Here is a 20,083-nt window from a genome sequence, read left to right as displayed (position 1 = left end):
AACCCTTATAACAATGGAATTTTTTATTTTCATAATAATATTTTTTATTTCCAATTATAATTAAAATTATAATAATTGTATTATTTTCCCATATTATAATCTTCCCATCCAAACACAATAACTAATAAAAGATAAATTAAATTTATTTATTTTTTCTTCTCAACATGTTTTAAGGGTGGTAAAATATTTTGAGATGATATGTAGCAATTACAAAATTACTTAAAAAGGGTCACTTCTCTATTATAGAAAATTTAAACCAATAAAATAAACCATCATTAATAAGAATTTCACAAAAAGACATATATGCTTGGTACATTTACAAAATTACTGAAAAAAAAGTCACTTCATAATAGAAAAATAAAAATAATAAAATAAGCCATCACTATTTAGAATTTGACAAAAAGAGTAATCATGATTGAACCTCTCACTTTTACAAAAGTTTGATTTTTCAAATAGTTTCTTTTTTTTTTTTTTAAGCTAAAGCCAAATTTATGATTTCATAAGAGTAGTATTGGTTTCTGTGAATAATTTTGGAAAATGTTTTTAGATTAAAAAGAATTTTTGAAAACAAAATTTAGTGACCAGTTTGGTAACTATTTTAAAAAACAATTATGAAAAATAGTTTTTGAAAATAGTTTTTTAAAAGTTTTTTTTTATTTTTATACAAAAAAGTATGTTTGGAAACTTAAAATATTTTTAACATATTTTAAAAATAATTTTTATATTTAGTGTTTTATTTTTAATCATTTTATATATTTGTATTTCTTAAAACAATCATAAGAAAACAAATGAAAAGAATTAAAAGACGTTCTTGAAAAAATACTCTATTTATTGTTATTAAGAATAAAAAACAAAAAACAAAAAATAGTTTTTGATTGTTAAACGTATTTTTTTGTTATGAAAAACAAAAAGTTCTTATAAAAAACCAGTTTCAAAATAGGCTTTAGGTGTTTAAAAAAATTTAAGAAATACTTTTAAAAATCTAAAAAATCACTTATTATATTGAAAAATTACTTATAATGTTTTTTTTTAAAAAACACTTGATAATTGATTCTTTTAACAACATTGTCAAATAAAATACTTTTACTATAAATAATTCAAGTAAAATTTTGCAGTTTCAAACACACTCTTCGTTTTTTTTTAAATTTAAAATTAGCTTAATTTAAAAGTAAAAATAATAATATTTTTTTAATAAAGGTTTTATTTTATATATATATAAATATGTTTTTCATCTTAGGCTTTTCTAATTAGAAGTACTTTTAAAGTGTGTTTTGTGGTGATTTTATGAAATATTTTTAATATTTTTAATAATCAAAAGATAAAATTTTTCAAGTATTAAAAAGTTATAAACGGACCTTAAAATCACTATCAAACACATTTTTAATAACCTTAGCCAAAAAGGTATTTCTTAGTATAAGTTGTTATTGATATTATTCATTAATTGTCTACAAATTGCGATTAAATGTTACTTTGATTAAAAGTAAGAATAATTATGAGGCTTTTAAAATCTTCAATTTTAATTCATATTTATGAGACCTTCTTAAACATTAAAAAGCAGGAAGGTTAAACTTTAATTATCAAGGAGTAATTCTTTTATTAAAAATATAAAAATTATAAATACACCATGATTTTAGGAAATATTTTTAATCTAAAAAGTATTTTTGAAAAAAAGTTAAGTGTTTGACAAATTTTAAGAAAATCTTTTAAAAATTTGAAAAATCACTTATACCATTTTCTTGAAAAATACTTGATTGGAAATAAAATATTATCATAAATATACCCTAAATAAAAAAATGGTTTTCTAAGAAAGCAAGTATTTCTTATTTTTCTAAAACTCAAATAAATCATTTAAAAAAAAATGTGAGATTTATATTTAATATTTTTATTTAAATATCATTAAAAATATATATTTAATTTTCAAATTTAAAAAGGTATAAAGCTTTTAATAAACAAAGCATATACTTGCAAGAATTTCTTAAAATTTATATTTAAAAAATTAAATAATTTTTTTTATTTAAGTAACTTTGGGTTAAAAAAACCTATACTTTCACACGAGGTCAAAAAAAAAAAAAAAAAAAAAAAAAAAACCTAAAGGGAGAGAAAAGGAAAAGAAAGGTGGTGGAAGAGAAAAACAATAAAGAAAGTTCCCGAAAAAAACTGGTTGAATATCTATAAATACTAATTTACTACCACCGCCATATGCTCCCAAGTCCCAAGCCAATTCTCCGTATAGCGTTCTTGTCTCTCCGCTTTGTCTTCTTCCATTCAATTTCTACTCCCACAAACATGCTTGTTTATCAGGATCTTCTCACCGGTAATTATTTTGGTTTGTTGTTTTTTGTTTTATTGATATTAATATTGTTGTTGTTTGTTGTTCCCTTTTTTTTTCTGGGATCGTCTGGGCTCTGTTTGTTTCCAGAGAAAGAGATCCAGGAAAACAACTCAGAAATAAAAGTTTGATATTTTTTATTTTTTATTTTTTATTTTTTCTGGGTTTCTACAAGGAGATATGATAAATGATAATAAAGTTGGTCTCTGAACAGTATAGGAATTTTTCTGGGAACTGCTTTCTTCGGAAACAAACGGTGTTTGTGTCTGTTGAGGCAAACAGAGGTTAAAAAGACTATTTATTTATCTATTTATTTGTTGGTTCTTATTGGGCTCTGGGTTTGTTGAGTTGTGTAATTGAATTGGTGAAACAACTAGAATAAATAGACCATAGACAATGGCGCCTCTGATTAAAAGATTTAAATTAGATATGATTCGTGGGTTGAGTTTGGTCTGATTTTCTACAGTGGGTTTTGATTATTTTCTGTGACTAGCTTATTGTGCAGGCTCTGAAAAATTTTCTCCAGAACTCGTATTATTTTCTTGGGTTAATATCCCCATTGTATGGAGGTTGTTTGTCTATTTGTTTGGAGCTTTTTTCTGGGGAAAAAAAAAGTTGGCTTTGGAGTCATATTCCATATGATAATTTCAATCTAATACTGACTGTCAATTGAGCATTCCATTGTGGGTTTATGATAAACTTATTGGGCATACTATGACAATCCTATTTTCTTGGGAGTATAGATCTAAGACTAGTAGCTCACCCTTTTGGGTTTTACATGTAGTCCTATAGAAGAACAAGCCCTTCGATTCTTTGTCTGCAAGTTCCTGTCTTTTATGTATCTAGTTTCATTGCAAAGGGGAACTTTTACATGTGACTGTATTCTTTGTCGATCTTATCTTGTTGTCCATGATGCATTTTGATTGGGAATTTGTATCATATGCCTAATAGTGCTTTCTTTCTTGGACCAATTTGAAAGTTTATGATTCTCTTACTTTAGCTTTCTTGTTATGGTGGACCACATTTGTGCTATGGAATGGAGATTTTACTTTTTGCAATGAATTTCAGGTGATGAGCTGCTCTCAGACTCATTCCCATACAAGGAAATCGAGAATGGGATGCTGTGGGAAGTGGAAGGGAAGGTTGGAACCTTTTTGGCTTTTTGTTTAGCCCTTTTAAAGCTTAACCTCAGTTTTATTTCTTACCTCTCATGAGACTTGCCTTTCTGCAGTGGGTTGTTCAAGGTGCAGTAGATGTGGACATAGGGGCTAATCCTTCTGCTGAAGGTGGGGGAGAGGATGAAGGTGTTGAAGATCAGGCTGTGAAGGTCGTTGATATTGTTGATACCTTCAGGCTGCAGGTACCAATCTTCTGACTGTGCTGTTATGCTGTTATGTTGTGTTAATTCAGCATCTCCCATCTTAAAAACAAACGGTTTTATATTATTTGCAGGAGCAACCTTCTTTTGACAAGAAGCAGTTTGTCACTTTCATGAAGAGGTACATCAAATTGCTCACACCCAAGTTAGAACCCGAGAAGCAAGAATTGTTTAAGAAGCACATCGAGGGAGCAACTAAGTTCCTACTCCCAAAGCTCAGTGATCTCCAATTGTATGTCTACTGTTTGATCTTTTTTGACCTCTATTGAATCAAAACTACTAATATCTGATCTAACTCTGTTGAAATATTATGATGCTGCAGCTTTGTGGGAGAGAGCATGCATGATGATGGCAGTCTTGTCTTTGCATACTACAAAGAAGGTGCCACTGATCCAACCTTCCTCTACTTCGCGCATGGGTTGAAGGAGATCAAGTGCTGAGGAAGTCTGTACACTAGCCCATCAGCCTTCTCTAGTGTCTCTTTTTAGAGTTTTGGATTTATACTGTTTAATGTTTTATGTTTGAAGGGTTCTGGATTTAAATGTTAATTTTTCTTCCTAGATGTGGCCATGCGATGAATGATATGGTATTAAACTCGTATTAATGAATAACTATACATGGGTTTTATTGACAAAAAAATAATAGCCTCTCTGATTCAATATATGATAATTAGTCAAGTTGGGTTATGCTCTAGATGTCAATGTTTCCATATTTTAGCTGAGAATGATTGACCTTGTACAGATGGAAGGTGTTGAGGTACACCAAACCATTTTTGTAATGGTAACTACTTCGTAACATAGAGAAGCATTCAGCCCAATGGGCAGGGTCCATTGCCTCAAAACATATATACACACTACTGGCTTAGAAATATGGAATCTACCCCCTACTGGGTATCAAGGTCTGCCTCTCCATTCCCTTTGAGGCATGCCCTATGATGGAAGGGTGGCTTTTGAAATATGTTTCCTTATGTTTCATTCACTAGTAGTAAACTTCAAGAATCTTTTCATGTTGCTTAGAAGTTAGAAAAGATTAGGAAAGGTGCCATTATCATACGGTTTTGGATTGAGGCAGAGTAGCCTCGTTAACAGAAGAAAGCCCGACGGACTATCCGAGATCTTGCATTTACTTTAGAAAAAAAAACCAGACATAAATATCATACCAAGAAAAGAGTAAATTCTACAGCGCAATATGTATTTTGAAGAAACCACTTTCTTCTCATAATCAAACTTGTGATTGAAGCTTTACTTTCTTTCTGGCTTAACTTTAATGACATGTTTGGAGGAGAAGCCTATGCATAATAATTTAAGCTTGATTTCTTCTTGGCCTGTACTTGAATTATACCTTCGTTGAAGTCCTCATGGTTCACCTGGAATCAAACCAATTTGACAGTCCGATTAGTACTTGCTCCCATGGTAGAGCTCAAAAGTTTCAATACGTGATAGTACATAAAAACATCACAGAACTCTAGCTCATCTGGGCTCCAAGCTACTAAAAAATTTCAATTTTTCGGCATTTTATATTCTTTTATGTAGGTTCCCATCTTGCTTGTTCGACTAAAAGTTTGGAATAGCAGGTTTTGCAGGTCAGAAGAAGAACAAAAATATAGAATACAACCATTTCAACATAGTGGCCTTCAATAATGTTTCATTTTCGGTTTTCTTTTCAATTAATTCACTACTGACCTAACTTTTATCTGCCATTCATCATAATATGTATAATAAATAAAAAGCAAATAAAAAAATCAAGGTGTCATTTGGATACACTTCTTGTTGTCTATTTTTAAAAACAAAAAATAATAGTAACTTCTATATAAAATGCAATAACTCTTTGAGACATACCTTAAAAAGATAATGACTTTTAAGTGCTTAAAAAAAAGTTGAGCCGTTAAAAATAATTTTTAAATATATAAGATAAGTTCATACTTTTTATATAAGAGTTACTATATTTTATACATCTTCAAATCTGTTAAAAAGATGGGGTGGCTGGCAAGCTAGTTTCATTCAGCACATGCACGAGGGAGAGGGGTAGGAGGAGGTGGGGTAGAGAGAGAGTACCTCAGTTGCATCACGACGAAGAGCCAGCATTCCCGCCTCTACACAAACAGCTTTCAGTTGTGCCCCATTGAAATCATCTGTGGATCGAGCCAGTTCTTCAAAATTGACATCCGGATGAACAGTCATCTTTCTCGAGTGGATCTACAAATACAATGTGAAAGAGTCAATAAGAGCTCTGCAAAGAGTGATCAATGTGTAATGATCTAGAAGAAAATATTCATTGAAGACATACCTGCAAGATTCGAGCTCTTGCTTCTTCAGTGGGATGTGGAAACTCAATTTTACGATCCAATCGACCAGATCGCATAAGTGCAGGGTCCAGAATATCAGCTCGGTTTGTTGCTGCTATCACCTACATGTTACCATAAATAGAATAAACATTAGATAGGAGAATTTCTTGATCCTAAAAGGGAATAAAATATTGTAACTGAATACATAGGCATTCTAGCTGCTAAACATTTATAGGCACTTTCATAATACTATAGGAGAAACAGTACTCTAAAACTCAGCCCATAAACTAAGGACCCAAAAGTTGAGAAGCTAAAAACACTGCAGTGGATAGCAGAATCCAACACAAATGAATTCATGGGGACTTGAGCCAGAAAATGAGGTGGAAAAAAGCGCAGTAATGAATTTAGAAAACAATAAAACCTTTATGCGATCATCACTGCTAAAGCCATCAAGCTGATTCAATAACTCCAACATTGTCCGCTGCACCTCCCTATCTCCACTCACTTCACTGCAATAAAAGGCAGAAAAGTCTATAGTCAAGGAGGCTGCTCATGAGTTCACCTTGATAATTTCAATCCAAATCCATTTTGATAAAAATATCATGAAAGATGTAGTGCTAAACCAATAATGGTTTACCTATCAAACCGCTTTGTGCCTATGGCATCAATTTCATCTATAAAAATGATGCAAGGAGATTTCTCTTTAGCAAGCTGAAAGGCATCACGGACAAGTTTCGCCCCATCCCCAATGAACATCTGAATACATTCCAAGTTGTTTGGTTACATTTAATAAAAGAATAGATCAAAGAATGCACACATCACACTAACATAATTGCTACATGGCAACTAGAGAATTTAACAGAAATTGGTCAAAAAGTTGAACAGTTATATCGAGGGATGGTTTTATTTTTCATGTATTTTGCAATGGAAATAGGATGACAACTTCATCAACCTAAAACTGGTAATCTATAGTACAGTAATTAAAAGAAATTCTACATAGATGGAGGAAATGCATGTTGACAATTAAACAGGTTCATCAAAAGGATAAGGTTGTAGTGCAATCATTTCCAAATAGAACAAAAGTAAGAAACACAAGAATATTGGTGGATAAGATAGAAGGCAACATTAAAGTGATTCAATTGAGAATTGTATTATTTCTCCTCATGGAAATGTTCTTATATCTGTTTGCTTTATTATGCACATTGGTCATTACTAAATACTAACTAATCGAATCTCCCAAAGGTTCATTTTGTGTTAGAAAAGCAGCCTAAATAGTCTGTTCCACAGTAGGCCAAGAATTTATTTCAGTTTGATATTATTTATCACAATTATTTACTGGAAACAAATCAAAGTAGCCAATTCCACTTTCTCCAAATTATGTCTTTCTAACTTCTATATAAAATACAAGAACATTTAGAGGCTTGCAATGAAAACACATTAGTTTTGAAAAACTGATTAAAAAAATTAAATTGTTAAAAATATTTCTATTTTTTAAAACAAAAAACAGAAAGTGTACCCAAATGAAGCCTTGGTAATCTGATTGACATGTGTCAACAAAAATGCATCCATAGTATTTTTTTGATAAGTATAAATGCATCCATAGTACTTTATACTTCAAAACTGGAAGAAAATAAAACTCTGCAAAGGAATAAAACCTCAGAATTTTCAGGATACTGAACAAGTCAAGAATCCCTAGAAGGCATCAAATAACAAATAAGAATGAAGAAGGAAAACAAATGAAGAATATCCCACCTGGACAAGTTGAGGGCCTGCCAGCTTCAGAAAAGTGGCATTTGTTTGAGCCGCGCATGCACGGGCCATCAGAGTTTTCCCAGTCCCTGGAGGTCCATACAAAAGCACTCCTTTAGGTGGGCGAATACCTAATTTCTGAAACCGCTCCTTATGTGTCATGGGCAAAACAATTGCCTCAACTAATTCTTGGATCTGTTGTAATTAGAGGCAAGTTTTAGTTGAAAGTATCAAAAATCGGACAAGCAACAACCACTTCCATAAAATATGCACAAAATTGAAACTTGCCTGCTTCTCCAGCCCTCCGATATCATTGTAGTCTTCTGTTGGTTTTTCATCAACCTCCATAGCCTTTACTCGAGAATCATACTCAGATGGCAAAGTATCTAAGATTAAGTAGCTATCTTTGTTCACCCCAACCAAATCACCAGGCTTTAACTTATCAGGGTCAACGAGCCCAACAACAGGCAGAAAGATTGTCTACAGTCAAGAACAAGAATAAGTAATGTTTTATTTTTTTTTGATGAATAAGAATAAGTAATGTTTCAATTACAAAAGAAACACACATGTGAGCATTAATATTCTATCATTATCAGAATGTTAAGGCTTTGAGCTTCAACAGAGAATGAAATCTCGTCCTTCATTATACTGGATTTGGTTAACTTCAACAAAGAGATGGAAAATAATTTTCAACTTTTAACTTAGCCAACATCCAGCATAATGAAGGACAAAATAATATTAGATATTAGTTTACAGCCTATCACCTGGAGATTTATATCCTAATAAAGACCACTCTTCTATAAACAGAGTAAGACCAATTGCAAGGTAGGCAATGATGTGTGTTAAAAATATACACTTTCTATATCCCTGCAAAACTCTCTTTTCTCTGAACTTAAGCATCAAGTAGTTATTTTTGCTCTGCAGGTCCTCGAAAATTCCATTTACTGCTCCAATTAACTCTACCTTGTAAAAGACAAGTACATGTATGTTAATGAGAAAATGCTGGTGTACCTGGCGTGTAGATGTTTTCAAAACAACACATTTTCCCTTCCTCTGAGAGTCAAGATCAATATTTGCACCATCTTCCTCTGCGTCATCCTCTGGGTTCATTTCCAAGATCTAAAAACATTAACCAGAAAAAAGAAAAAAAAAAATGTAGTGAGAACCAAGTTACTAGAACTTCAGCTTCAATTAAGCCTGTTCACTCACCAATTCCTATCCCATTGGTGCTGCTCCTATTCCTAATAAATTATTTATATGAGCTACATATCATCAATCTGATGACTCTTGTAATTAAGACCTGGGATAACGAGACCAGCTCAAACAACAGTTTTGAAGCCCTAGTTTATTACATATGTTCTTTAGGGAAAAAACCAAAACAAAACAGCTTAATAGATCCACACAGTTCCAATTTCAGGAATCAAAAAGCAAAGAGTTCACAAGCCTGGATAGCACTTCAGTTAGTTACCAACTAATAAATTTGATCTTTCTGAGAATTGTGGAGTATTTTATTTTCTCAATTTTGAAAGATTATTGTTCTACCTGGAGAAGTTTGCCTATTGGAGGGCTATTTCTCCTTTGTTGCAGTTTTTCATTTTAAAAGGGAATAATACAAGCAAATATTTTTAGAACTCCACAAACCCTCCAAAAGTTGAAAGGGAATTCCTTCCCAAGTCTTCATTTATGACAACCTCATAGAAATACTTTGCATGGGTGTTTAATAATATGGCCTTACTGTCACTCACTCAAATTTTCAACTCTATTATCATATAGTTTTATTCATCAGATGTACAGGCTTGTCCTTCTCTTTTTCCAATAGAAAATGCCACTGAATTTCCAATCAGTTTGAAAGAAACCTTCAGGAAAACAATAGACTGATGGAGCCATGCCTTATCAATTTCAGAACTGGCCAACCTACATCATTCCAATCGAAATTTTGACACAAATAAATCAACAAGCACAACGCTTTTTAATTTTATTTGAAGTCTAGATCAATTTCGCCTTTGACAAATCAGAGTTTTATAAAACCAAACTCAGGGATTTTTAGATGCCATTAGAGTTTCATAATACTGTGCTAGGGTTTATATGGAATTGGAGCTTTGGAAAACAACATTAAGGCTTTTAGATAGAATAGAGCTCCAGAAAACCAAAGTTAGGATTCTATGCAATCAAATTTTTGTAAAAACCAAGGCTAGGCCCTAATATTGGAATAGAGCTTTGCAAACCAAAATTAGGGTTTATATATGGAATTAGAGTGTCGTAGAACCAAACTTTGGGCTTTAGATGGAATTAAAACACAAACACACGTTCAAAATAAAAATTAAAAATTGAAATTAAAACAGAAAAAGAGAGAATAACCTCGACTATGTTGCCGACCAAGTAGGGAAGCTGCTTGTTGAGCTTGATCTTCTCCTGATTCTCCTTGATCTTCTCCTTATAGGAGTCCCACTCCATGTTCGTCCTCTGCAACTCCTCCTTCAACACCATACCACCACCACCATTCATCAAAATCGCAAATCATATCACGGAAAGACACATATATAAAGAGAAAAAGAGAGAGAATAGAGACCTTGAGAATTCGGATTTCGTTATCGAGAAGGCGAGAAGCCCTAGCGATGTCGTCGGTGGACATAGAAGCGAGCTGGTCATCTTCGAAACTACTGTCTTCAACCATTGACGATGCCATCTCTGATTTCAACACCAGTTTCAGAGCTTTCTTGATTCAGGGGAAACCACTATTAATATACACATACACAGGCTTCGGACGGAACATGGGCTTGGATGGGCCGTGGATCTCAAGAGTTTTGGGCCAACAATATATAGAATGTTTTAATTTTTTTTTAAATAAAAAATATTTCCTCTTTATCCTAAATTTAATCCTTTTATTTTCACTACAAAAAAGAAAAAAGAAAAAAAAATTATTTTAGAAAATAATTAATATAAATTAATTTTTTCACAGAAAATTCAAAATAAAGAGAAACATATGGTTTGGTTCCTGTTTTTAAGAATTGTTTTATATTCTTTAAAAACAAAAAACACAAAAAACTTGTTTGAGGAAGAAAGTATATTTTTGTTTTTTTGTATTCTCAAAAACCATTTTTTTATAACAATAAGAAAATGTTTTCATTGTTTTTTCACTGTTCAAATAATTGTTTTTCGTGTTTTATCTTCCTTCTTTTTGTGTTTTATTAGCTGTTTTTTGTGTTTCCACAAAAGTGAGCTCCACCCAACCACCACACCCCCACCCGCAAACCCTTTCTTCTTCCTTAAATTATTGAAATTAATATACTTACATATGGTGACAAAATCATCATTTGTTTAAGAAAATTATAACTGGTGTAAAAATTTCAAAATATTTTTTTTTTAATTTAAGTGAATTATGCATATGATATGTTTTTTTTTAGAACAAAAACCGTTTTTCAGAATTCAGTTCCTAAACACAATTTTTTAAAAAAAAAAAAACCACAAAAAACCGTTCTTAAAAACTATTATCAAAAATTATTTTTCAGAACAATTTTCAAAATCAATAACCAAACAGCCCATACTTTTCTATGATTATTTAATTCATATAAAGTAATATTTGTTAGAATATTAAAATTCATGTTTTTATTTATTTATTAATTATAAATAATAAAATATAGTGTTTTTTTTCTTCTAAAAGACACTTTTCCCTATATTTTATATTTTCTTGGAAGGATCCCAGTAAATATGGCTGGGGGCATTATCGTATTTCAATATACGAGGTAGAAGGCCTTACTATATTCTTTTCCGAAATAATAAACTTCGAAAGAAAAATGATGAAGTCCGTACTCTATTCCTTGTAGTAGAGGCAAATTGGAGTTTTGGATCAAAATGACACATTTTAAAAAAAAAAATGTAACATCTAGCAACTTTTTGAAACTTATGTTCAAAGTGGCCTCTTTGGTGCCACGTAAGCGCCATATCATTAAAAAATATTTTTTTTATCATTTTATTTAAAGTCGCAGTTGGCAAATGCGACTTCATATTTGAACTAAAGCTGTAGTTGACAAATGCAACTTCATATTTGAACTAAAACCGCAGTTGCCAACTACGACTTCATTTTTGAACTAATGGCTTTAGTTAATTTTTTTTTAAATTAAAAATTATTAAATTACAATTTATAATTGAAATTTAAAAAATATACTTAAATAATAAATTATTTATATTTAAATTTAAAAATCTAGTTACACATAGGTTCCATGTGAGATTATATATGTTTTTTATTTTCCACTATATTAATGTTTAGTGAATATTTTTTGTGACTTTAATTAAACTATTAAAAGTTACATTTTGTAGTAGACTTTTTGTAATTAATTTCATTAACAAATTTTGTAAAAAAAATTTATATATGACAACTACGGCTTAAGAGTATACTATTATTTCGATAAAGATAAATTTATCATAATACAAATAAATTAATATTTTAAAAAACAACAAATTAAATATTTTAAATTAATAAATTATAAAATTTTATATATTATTTATATGTTATATAAGTTTATTATTTTAAGATTATTAATTTATTAATAAATAAAACATTCATTTATAATATCTTCTATTTATTAATTTATGTTTATTGAACTAATACTAAATTCTTAAGTTTAGATATAAATAATTTATTATTAAAGTATATATTTTTAATTTCAATAATAAATTATAATTTAATAGTTTTTAATTAAATTTGAAAGTAAAAAAAAAAATTATAATTGAAATCTCAATTACCAACTGCGACTTAAAAGTATACTATTATTTCCATAAAGATAAATTTATTATAATACAAATAAATTAATATCTTAAAAAACAAAAAATTAAATATCTTAAATTAATAAATTATACAATTTTATATATTATTTATATGATATATAAATATATTATTTTAAGATTATTAATTTATTAATAAATAAAATATTCATTTATAATATCTTCTATTTATCAATTTATGTTTGTTGAAGTAATACTAGATTTTGAAGTTTAAATATAAATAATTTATTATTTAAGTATATTTTTTAAATTGTAATTTAATAGTTTTTAATTAAATTTGAAAGTAAAAAAAATTATAATTGAAATCTCAATTATCAAATGCGACTTAAAAGTATACTATTATTTCGATAAAGATAAATTTATTATAATACGAAATAAATTAATATCTTAAAAAACAACAAATTAAATATATTAAATTAATAAATTATACAATTTTATATATTATGTATATGTTATATAAGTTTATTATTTTAAGATTATTAATTTATTAACAAATAAAATATTCATTTATAATATCTTTTATTTATTAATTTATGTTTGTTGAAGTAATACTAGATTTTTAAATTTAAATATAAATAGTTTATTATTTAAGTATATTTTTAAAATTTCAATCATAAATTGTAATTTAATAATTTTTAATTAAATTTTAAATTTAAAAAAAATTAACTAAAGCCGCAGTTAGCTACTGCGGCTTTAGTTCAAAAATGAAGCTGTAGTTGGCAACTGCGGCTTTAGTTCAAATATGAAGCCGCATTTGCCAACTGCGACTTTAAATAAAATGATGAAAAAAAATATTTTTTAATGATAGGCGCCTACGTAGCACCAAAGAGGCTACTTTGAACATAAGTTTCAAAAAGTGGCTAAATGTTACATTTTTTTTTTAAATGGGCCATTTTGACCCAAAACTCGGCAAATTGACCCAATTTGGTTCAAGGGTTTAGGCTATATGAGTCAAACTCGAACCTAATTTAATATTGAGCTTGAAAAAATGAGAATAGGTTGGATTCAAGTCGAGCGAGCATCCTAGATTAAAAACCGGATTGAGTTAGGTTTGAGTTGTTTTACCTTGAGTTGGACTTGAGTTAGGTTTAAACCCAACCCAACCTAGTTGAGTTAGGACCGTAATACAAATAAGGGATAACTTATCAAAAGGGACAAAAATCCCTCAATATTGTAAAACTAACCCCCCCACTTTTAATAGCCTCCAAAATGACTCAATCTGGACAAAAATACCCCTCAGCTAAATCAACTTCTTTTTTCCTCCCATTCTAATTTTATTTCCCTCCATTCACCTCTTTTTTATTGGGAGAATTATCTTTTGGGGATAGATGGGTATCCAAATTAACAAAAGGTCCATATAACTCTTCAAATTGAATTGAAGGATATGAAATAGTAACGGACAAATATACCCTTTAAGAACACATATAAAATATTTTATAAAATTAAGTTAAATAATTTTTTTTCAATAATTTTTTTTTTCAAAAATACTAAATTAAATAAAAGTAATTTTCAAAAATATTAAAATTTTTTTTTCAAAAAAATTAAATTAAATTAAAGTATTTAAAAAAAATATTAAATTAAATATTTTTTTAAATATTAAATTAAATAAGTTTATTTAAAAAAAATTAAATTGAATAAATTTATTTTAAAAAAATATTAAATTAAATAAAAGTATTTTTTAAAATATTAAATTAAATAAAAAATATTAAATTAAATAAAAGTATTTTTCAAAAATATTAATTTTTTTTCTCAAAATCAACAAAGGGCATTTTTGGAAATACTGAAGGATGATATCATTCAACTCAATTTTCATACTTTCATTGGGTCTTGGGCTCAATTTGAAAAGTTACATGGACCTTTTGTTAATTTGGGGGCCCATCTACCCCCAAAACATAATTCTCCCTTTTTTATTCTTTCTCCCACTTTCTCCTTCTTTTTTTTCATTTTCTCCTGTTATTCCGTTTCTCTCTTTTCAATGCATTTCTTCAACTCTCACATAGTTTCTCTTCAGATTTCTTCAACTTAAAGTGTTTTAAGTTGTGGTTGGATAAACAATGTACGTTTATTTTTATTTTTCCATATTTTTTTCTTTCATGTTTTATTTATTGAATATTTTCAAATATTTAATGAGATGTAGTAAATATTTAAATAAGTTTGAAATTGTTATAATTTTTTTAATATCATTTACCGCCATGAAAAAATGGATTAAAAGAAGGAAACAATCAGCTTAAAAAGTGTAATGTGGAGAAACATTGTTCATATGGAAAAATCAAATGATGGTAAGTAATAAAACTTATGGAATTTTATGATGGTTTTGATATTGTTTGCATATTTGTTCTTTATATAGATGTAAATATATGTGTTAATAGGGTTTTGATATAATATATAAAGTTATATTTTTTAGTTATATACCAAAACCTTACGGATATTAAGTTGAACTTGACGTGTGTTAAGTTGAACTTGACGTAAGTTAAGATTGTATATAGTTATTTTATAGTAACATTATATTATTATTATTTTATTTAATGATACTCAATTTGAGTTGAATCATTTGCAAATTACCCTTGACATTAAATGAATTACAACATAACCAATCTTTTAGTAAATAAATATATTTTTATTGTTTAAAATAGTTTAGAGTTACAATGTCTGAATTTATTTAATAACTATATGCATTGTATTTCTATAGCATTATTGGTATTATTTGAGGTAGTAGAGATGATTAATAATGTTATTTATTTGTTGTTTATTAAAAAAAATAAATATGTGTAATGAAATAATATGTATTTAATAATGAATGAGTTTTTTAAAATTAATACCTACTTATTGGTGCTAATGCTATGATGTAACTAAAAAATATTCTAATATTGTTTGTTGATGCCACTAATTGAATTATTTTGTTATTTCAGTGGTTGATGAAGTATGAATAATGCTTTTATATGAAGGATACGAGATGGAAATGATTTCTATTTCGAAGGAAGTAAAGGTAAAGGCATTGAGATCCCGAAAACTATATCATATAAAGAGTTATTAGGGGTTGTCCATCATATTCTGAAGCTAGATCCAACAAATTGCTTTATTTTAATGAAGTATGTATCCAATGCCAACATACCCACAAGTCCTATACAACTAACTAATGACAGGGATGTGAAATTCTTTATTGGTTTAAATTGTACAAATGGTAAGTTGCCTGTTCCATTGTGCATCATAGTTGAAAAGAGAATTGATAATCACAATCAGAAATCAATTTGCAATTCTTATTCCGAATGTCATATGTCTTCTGAGATTGATAAAGAATTGAATGGGGGACTTAATGTTGATGCATAAAAGTAAACACATTCATTGTGATTCAATTGAAACTCTTACTGTTGATGGTGAAAATGGACAAAGATTTCAAAATGAGTCACTTGAAGGGTATAAAGTTCATGATTGGAACATGAATGAGACTGCAATTAATGAGGAGGATTATAGGATGAATACTAACCCTACTAATGATAAGCAAGTGACCCAAATTGGCTCATTTAGAACTGGTTCAGCTTAGAGTGCAGAAATCTTGACCATGAGTGATACAAATGATGGTTTCATACATGACAATCCCACTATAATCGAAGATGTAGCAAATGAAAGACAAAACATGATGCAACAACCTATAGTTAGTGGAATTAGTGATGACCATCTAGAAGAGCACCAAATATACTCAAGTAAGAAAGAATTACAAAGGAAGTTGTATATGATGGCTCTAAAAAGGAAGGTTGAGTTCAAAACAACTAAATCCACTATTAAGTTATTGTTTGTTGAATGTTTTGATAAAGAATGCAAGTGGCGAGTTCGTGCTACCAAGTTGGGGATTTCCAATATGTTTCAAATAATGAAATTCTATTCAACACACACTTGTTGGTTAGATATGATGTCTCGTGACAATCGACATGCAAGTAGTTTGGTTGATTGGTGAGAGTATAGGAGAAACATATCAAGGGGTTGGTTGTGAATTTCGACCAAAAGACATTGTAGCATACATTCGAAAGCAGTATGGCGTTCAAATCAGTTATGATAAGGCGTGGAGAGCCAGAGAACTTGCTCTAGGTTCTATTAGGGGATCACCTGAGGAGTCTTATAACACTTTACTATCATATTGCTATGTTTTAGAACAAAAAAATACTGGTACCATTACTGATATAGTTATTGATTGTGATAATCAACTCAAATACTTTTTTATGTCGATTGGTGCATCTTTTGTTGGGTTTCACACATCAATAAGACATGTAGTTGTAGTTGATGGGACATTTTTGAAAGTAAAGTACTTACGGACTTTATTTATTGCAGCGTGTAAAGATGACAACAATCAAATATACCCTTTAGCCTTTGGGATTGGTGATTCAGAAAATGATGCTTCATGGGAGTGGTTTTTACAAAAACTACATGATGCACTTGGACACATTGATGATTTGTTTGTGATATTAGATCGACATGGTAGCATTGAGAAATCAATACATAAAGTATTTCCCCATGCGAGGCATGGTGTCTGCACTTATCACGTTGAACAAAATTTGAAGACAAAGTTCAAGAATCCTGCAATTCATAAGTTGTTCCATGATGCTGCCCATGTTTATCGTGTTTCAGAGTTTAATTTTATATTTGGGCAACTAAAGATGATTGACCCAAGAGCAGCAAAATATTTGATAGATATAGGAGTTGATCGATGGGCACATTCATATTCTACCAGAAAAATATATAACATTATGACGACAGGGATCGTTGAAAGCCTTAATGTTGTGTTGAAAAATGCTAGAAATCTTCCGATTTTGCAATTGGTTGAAGAATTGATAAACTTACTTCAAAAATGGTTTGTGACTCGTCAACAACAAGCAATGTCAATGTCAACTGAACTTACCATGTGGGTTGATGGAGAACTTCGTTCGAGGTATAATATGTCAGCAACATATGTAGTGGAACCTATCAACTCCAAGGAGTGTAATGTTAACTATGCTGGCATTAGTGCTCAAGTGAATTTAGACACTCGTTCATGCACATGTCGACAATTTGATCTTTGATCATATTCCATGTGCACATGCTATTGTTGCTTGTAGATTTTATAACATTTCATGTTACACTTTGTGCTCCAAGTATTTTACTATTAAAGCATTGTTATCTTCATATTCAGAGTGTATTTATCCAACTAGAAATGAAATAGATTGGGAAGTACCTAATCATATTCGTGACAAAGTTGTGTTACCACCTAAAACGAGACTCCCCACAGGAAGACCAAGGAAAGTAAGAATTCCTTCTGGTGGAAAGGGTAAGCGCACATCTCGTTGTAGTTGATGTGGTCAATATGGGCATAATCGGAAAACATGCAAATGACCAATCCCTTGATATCATGATAGCTTTGGCACTCTATGAACTTACATGGAATGAAAATTGTAATAGTGAGCTTTTTTGTTTTTTTGGTACTCATGTGAACGGAAATGTAAGTTACTTTTTTGTATAAGGTGATTGGATAAGCACATAGATGAATATTGTAATAATGATCCCCTTTTTTTGCATACCCATAGAAATGGAGATATTTGTTACTTTTGTACATATATGTTATGATGAGTTATGTATAAAGTATGAATGAAAATTGCATGTTTATTCTCAAATTATGGACTCAACTGTTCTCACGTTTATTGATAAGGAACTTGACAATAGTTAAGTTCAAGTTTTGTCTGCAGACTGTAGACTTAACCACCTTCAAGTTTGTACATAAAACAACTTGATAATGGTTAAGTTCAGGTTTTGTCTAAAGACTGTTGACTTAACTGCCTTCAAGTTGGTACATAAAACAACTTGACAATAGTTAAGTTCAGGTTTTGTCTAAACACTGTGGACTTAACTACCTTCAAGTTTATACATAAAACAATTTGACAATAGTTAAGTTCAGGTTTTGTTTAAAAACTGTGAACTTAACTACCTTCAAGTTTGTACATAAAACAACTTGACAATAGTCAAGTTTAGTTTAAAAGGTCAATTGTATACATAACTATCGAACAACATTCAACAAAATATCCAAGTATATATATCAAGCTGTCCAACTACATTTATCAAAATGTCTAACTACATATATGAAGCTATCCAATTACATATAACAAACCATCTAACTACATTATCAAAATGTGAAATATCAACATGAATTCATTACATAGGCAAGTATTTCATATAAAATAACTTTGCTGCCATCTTTTCCCGAAACCAGTCCATTCAAGCCCTTGTTAATGACTTCAATGGATGGTACTTGTGCATTAAGTATTCAACATATTTGGTAACAAACATGCCACAATCACCACTGCATGGTACATAGATAATCAATGTTAGGGCTATTATTAAGGATTAAGTGTATAAGATATGAAAGTAAATTTAAGATCACTTACTCATTTTCCTGTTGAGGAATATCTTGTAGTCGTTCAATTTCCCATTTCTGGTAGTTAACTTTTGTGTCACCATGAAACCCATAATATGTTATTGCATTCAATATATGCGGCAACAATTTGACTAATGGTTTAATGGCAACTTGCAATCTTGCATTATTATTGATGCCCATCAATGAGTCATATACATATATAATCTTTCGATGAAGGTGGACAACTCTTAATACCCAGTGACTAGCCCGAACATTGATGGGGACATACACAATGTCAACATCAGGCCATTTGACATAATAAAGAGGCTGCAAACCATTGGCATAATCAATAAGAATATCATTCTCTAGTAATTTGAATTGGTTCCCTTTTTTGTCATGCTTAATCCATTTTGCTTAAGCATTTTGCTACATAGAATAAAGTTAACATACATAAATAAATAACAAAGATCATAAGATTCACTATTACAAAAAATTAAAAATGATAACTAAAATTCAAACTACACATACCCAAAACATAGTATCCACTGTGGTAAACTTTTGGGAAAAAAGATGAGGATTTTCTATTCGCCGCTTCCGGAAAAAGAAGAAGGCAACATCAATGTGCTAACAATTACAACTTGTTTATTCTAGTGTTTATTGAAATTTGAAACAAAACCAAACCATTTTGAAATTGCAACCTGTTGACAATGAACTTGATAGCAGTTAAGTTCAGTTTTTTCTTAACATATATATTTAAATCAAAATTCTAAATATTTGGATAAAATAATTTCATAAAAATTATATTCAAATACGTTATAAATTCATAACAAATAATTTCATTACACAAAATTTTAAAACCTTTTGATGGTAAACTTGATAGTAGTTAAGTTTAGTTTTTTCTAATCATTCAAATATTGCTTTAAACCTTTGACTATAACCTCATTGAGAAAATTTTCAACAATTAGATTATCAATTCATGCAAAATAAATTCATAAAAAAAGGATAATCGATTAAAAATGATAAAAAATTTTTTAAAAAAAGTTAAAAATCAAAATTTCAAGTAGAAAATTAATGTTTATTGAATCAGTTGATTTCTTCTCATTTTCTGATGACGATGACGAGGTTTCAACTTGCTTTCTTTCACTTCTCTTTTTTCCCAAAATTTTATACCTCTTCTATTTTGTA

The 20,083-nt window shown here is 29.7% G+C and overlaps 2 protein-coding genes across 2 annotated transcripts; one reads left to right on the top strand and one right to left on the bottom strand.

The window, feature by feature from the left end:
• Nucleotides 1-2,138: 2,138 nt before the first annotated feature.
• LOC100254426 (translationally-controlled tumor protein homolog) lies at nt 2,139-4,457 on the top strand. Its single transcript, XM_002283806.4, has 5 exons — nt 2,139-2,314; nt 3,398-3,471; nt 3,561-3,689; nt 3,782-3,939; nt 4,030-4,457. Exons 1-5 carry the CDS (start codon nt 2,200-2,202, stop codon nt 4,145-4,147), a joined length of 594 nt encoding a protein of 197 aa, XP_002283842.1. The 5' UTR covers nt 2,139-2,199; the 3' UTR covers nt 4,148-4,457.
• Nucleotides 4,458-4,833: 376 nt separating this feature from the next.
• LOC100259757 (26S protease regulatory subunit 6A homolog A-like) lies at nt 4,834-10,532 on the bottom strand. Its single transcript, XM_010661336.3, has 10 exons — nt 10,310-10,532; nt 10,099-10,215; nt 8,752-8,859; nt 8,029-8,220; nt 7,744-7,935; nt 6,629-6,747; nt 6,413-6,500; nt 5,994-6,113; nt 5,762-5,902; nt 4,834-5,073 (listed from the first exon to the last, which is right to left on the bottom strand). The coding sequence occupies exons 1-10, from the start codon at nt 10,424-10,426 to the stop codon at nt 4,996-4,998; spliced, it is 1,272 nt and encodes a 423-aa protein (XP_010659638.1). The 5' UTR covers nt 10,427-10,532; the 3' UTR covers nt 4,834-4,995.
• Nucleotides 10,533-20,083: the final 9,551 nt, after the last annotated feature.

Source organism: Vitis vinifera, chromosome 14 (assembly GCF_030704535.1).
Source record: "Vitis vinifera cultivar Pinot Noir 40024 chromosome 14, ASM3070453v1".
Classification (NCBI taxonomy): domain Eukaryota; kingdom Viridiplantae; phylum Streptophyta; class Magnoliopsida; order Vitales; family Vitaceae; genus Vitis; species Vitis vinifera.
Note: the sequence above shows the minus strand (reverse complement) of the source record. Positions and strands in the feature narration are given on the sequence as shown.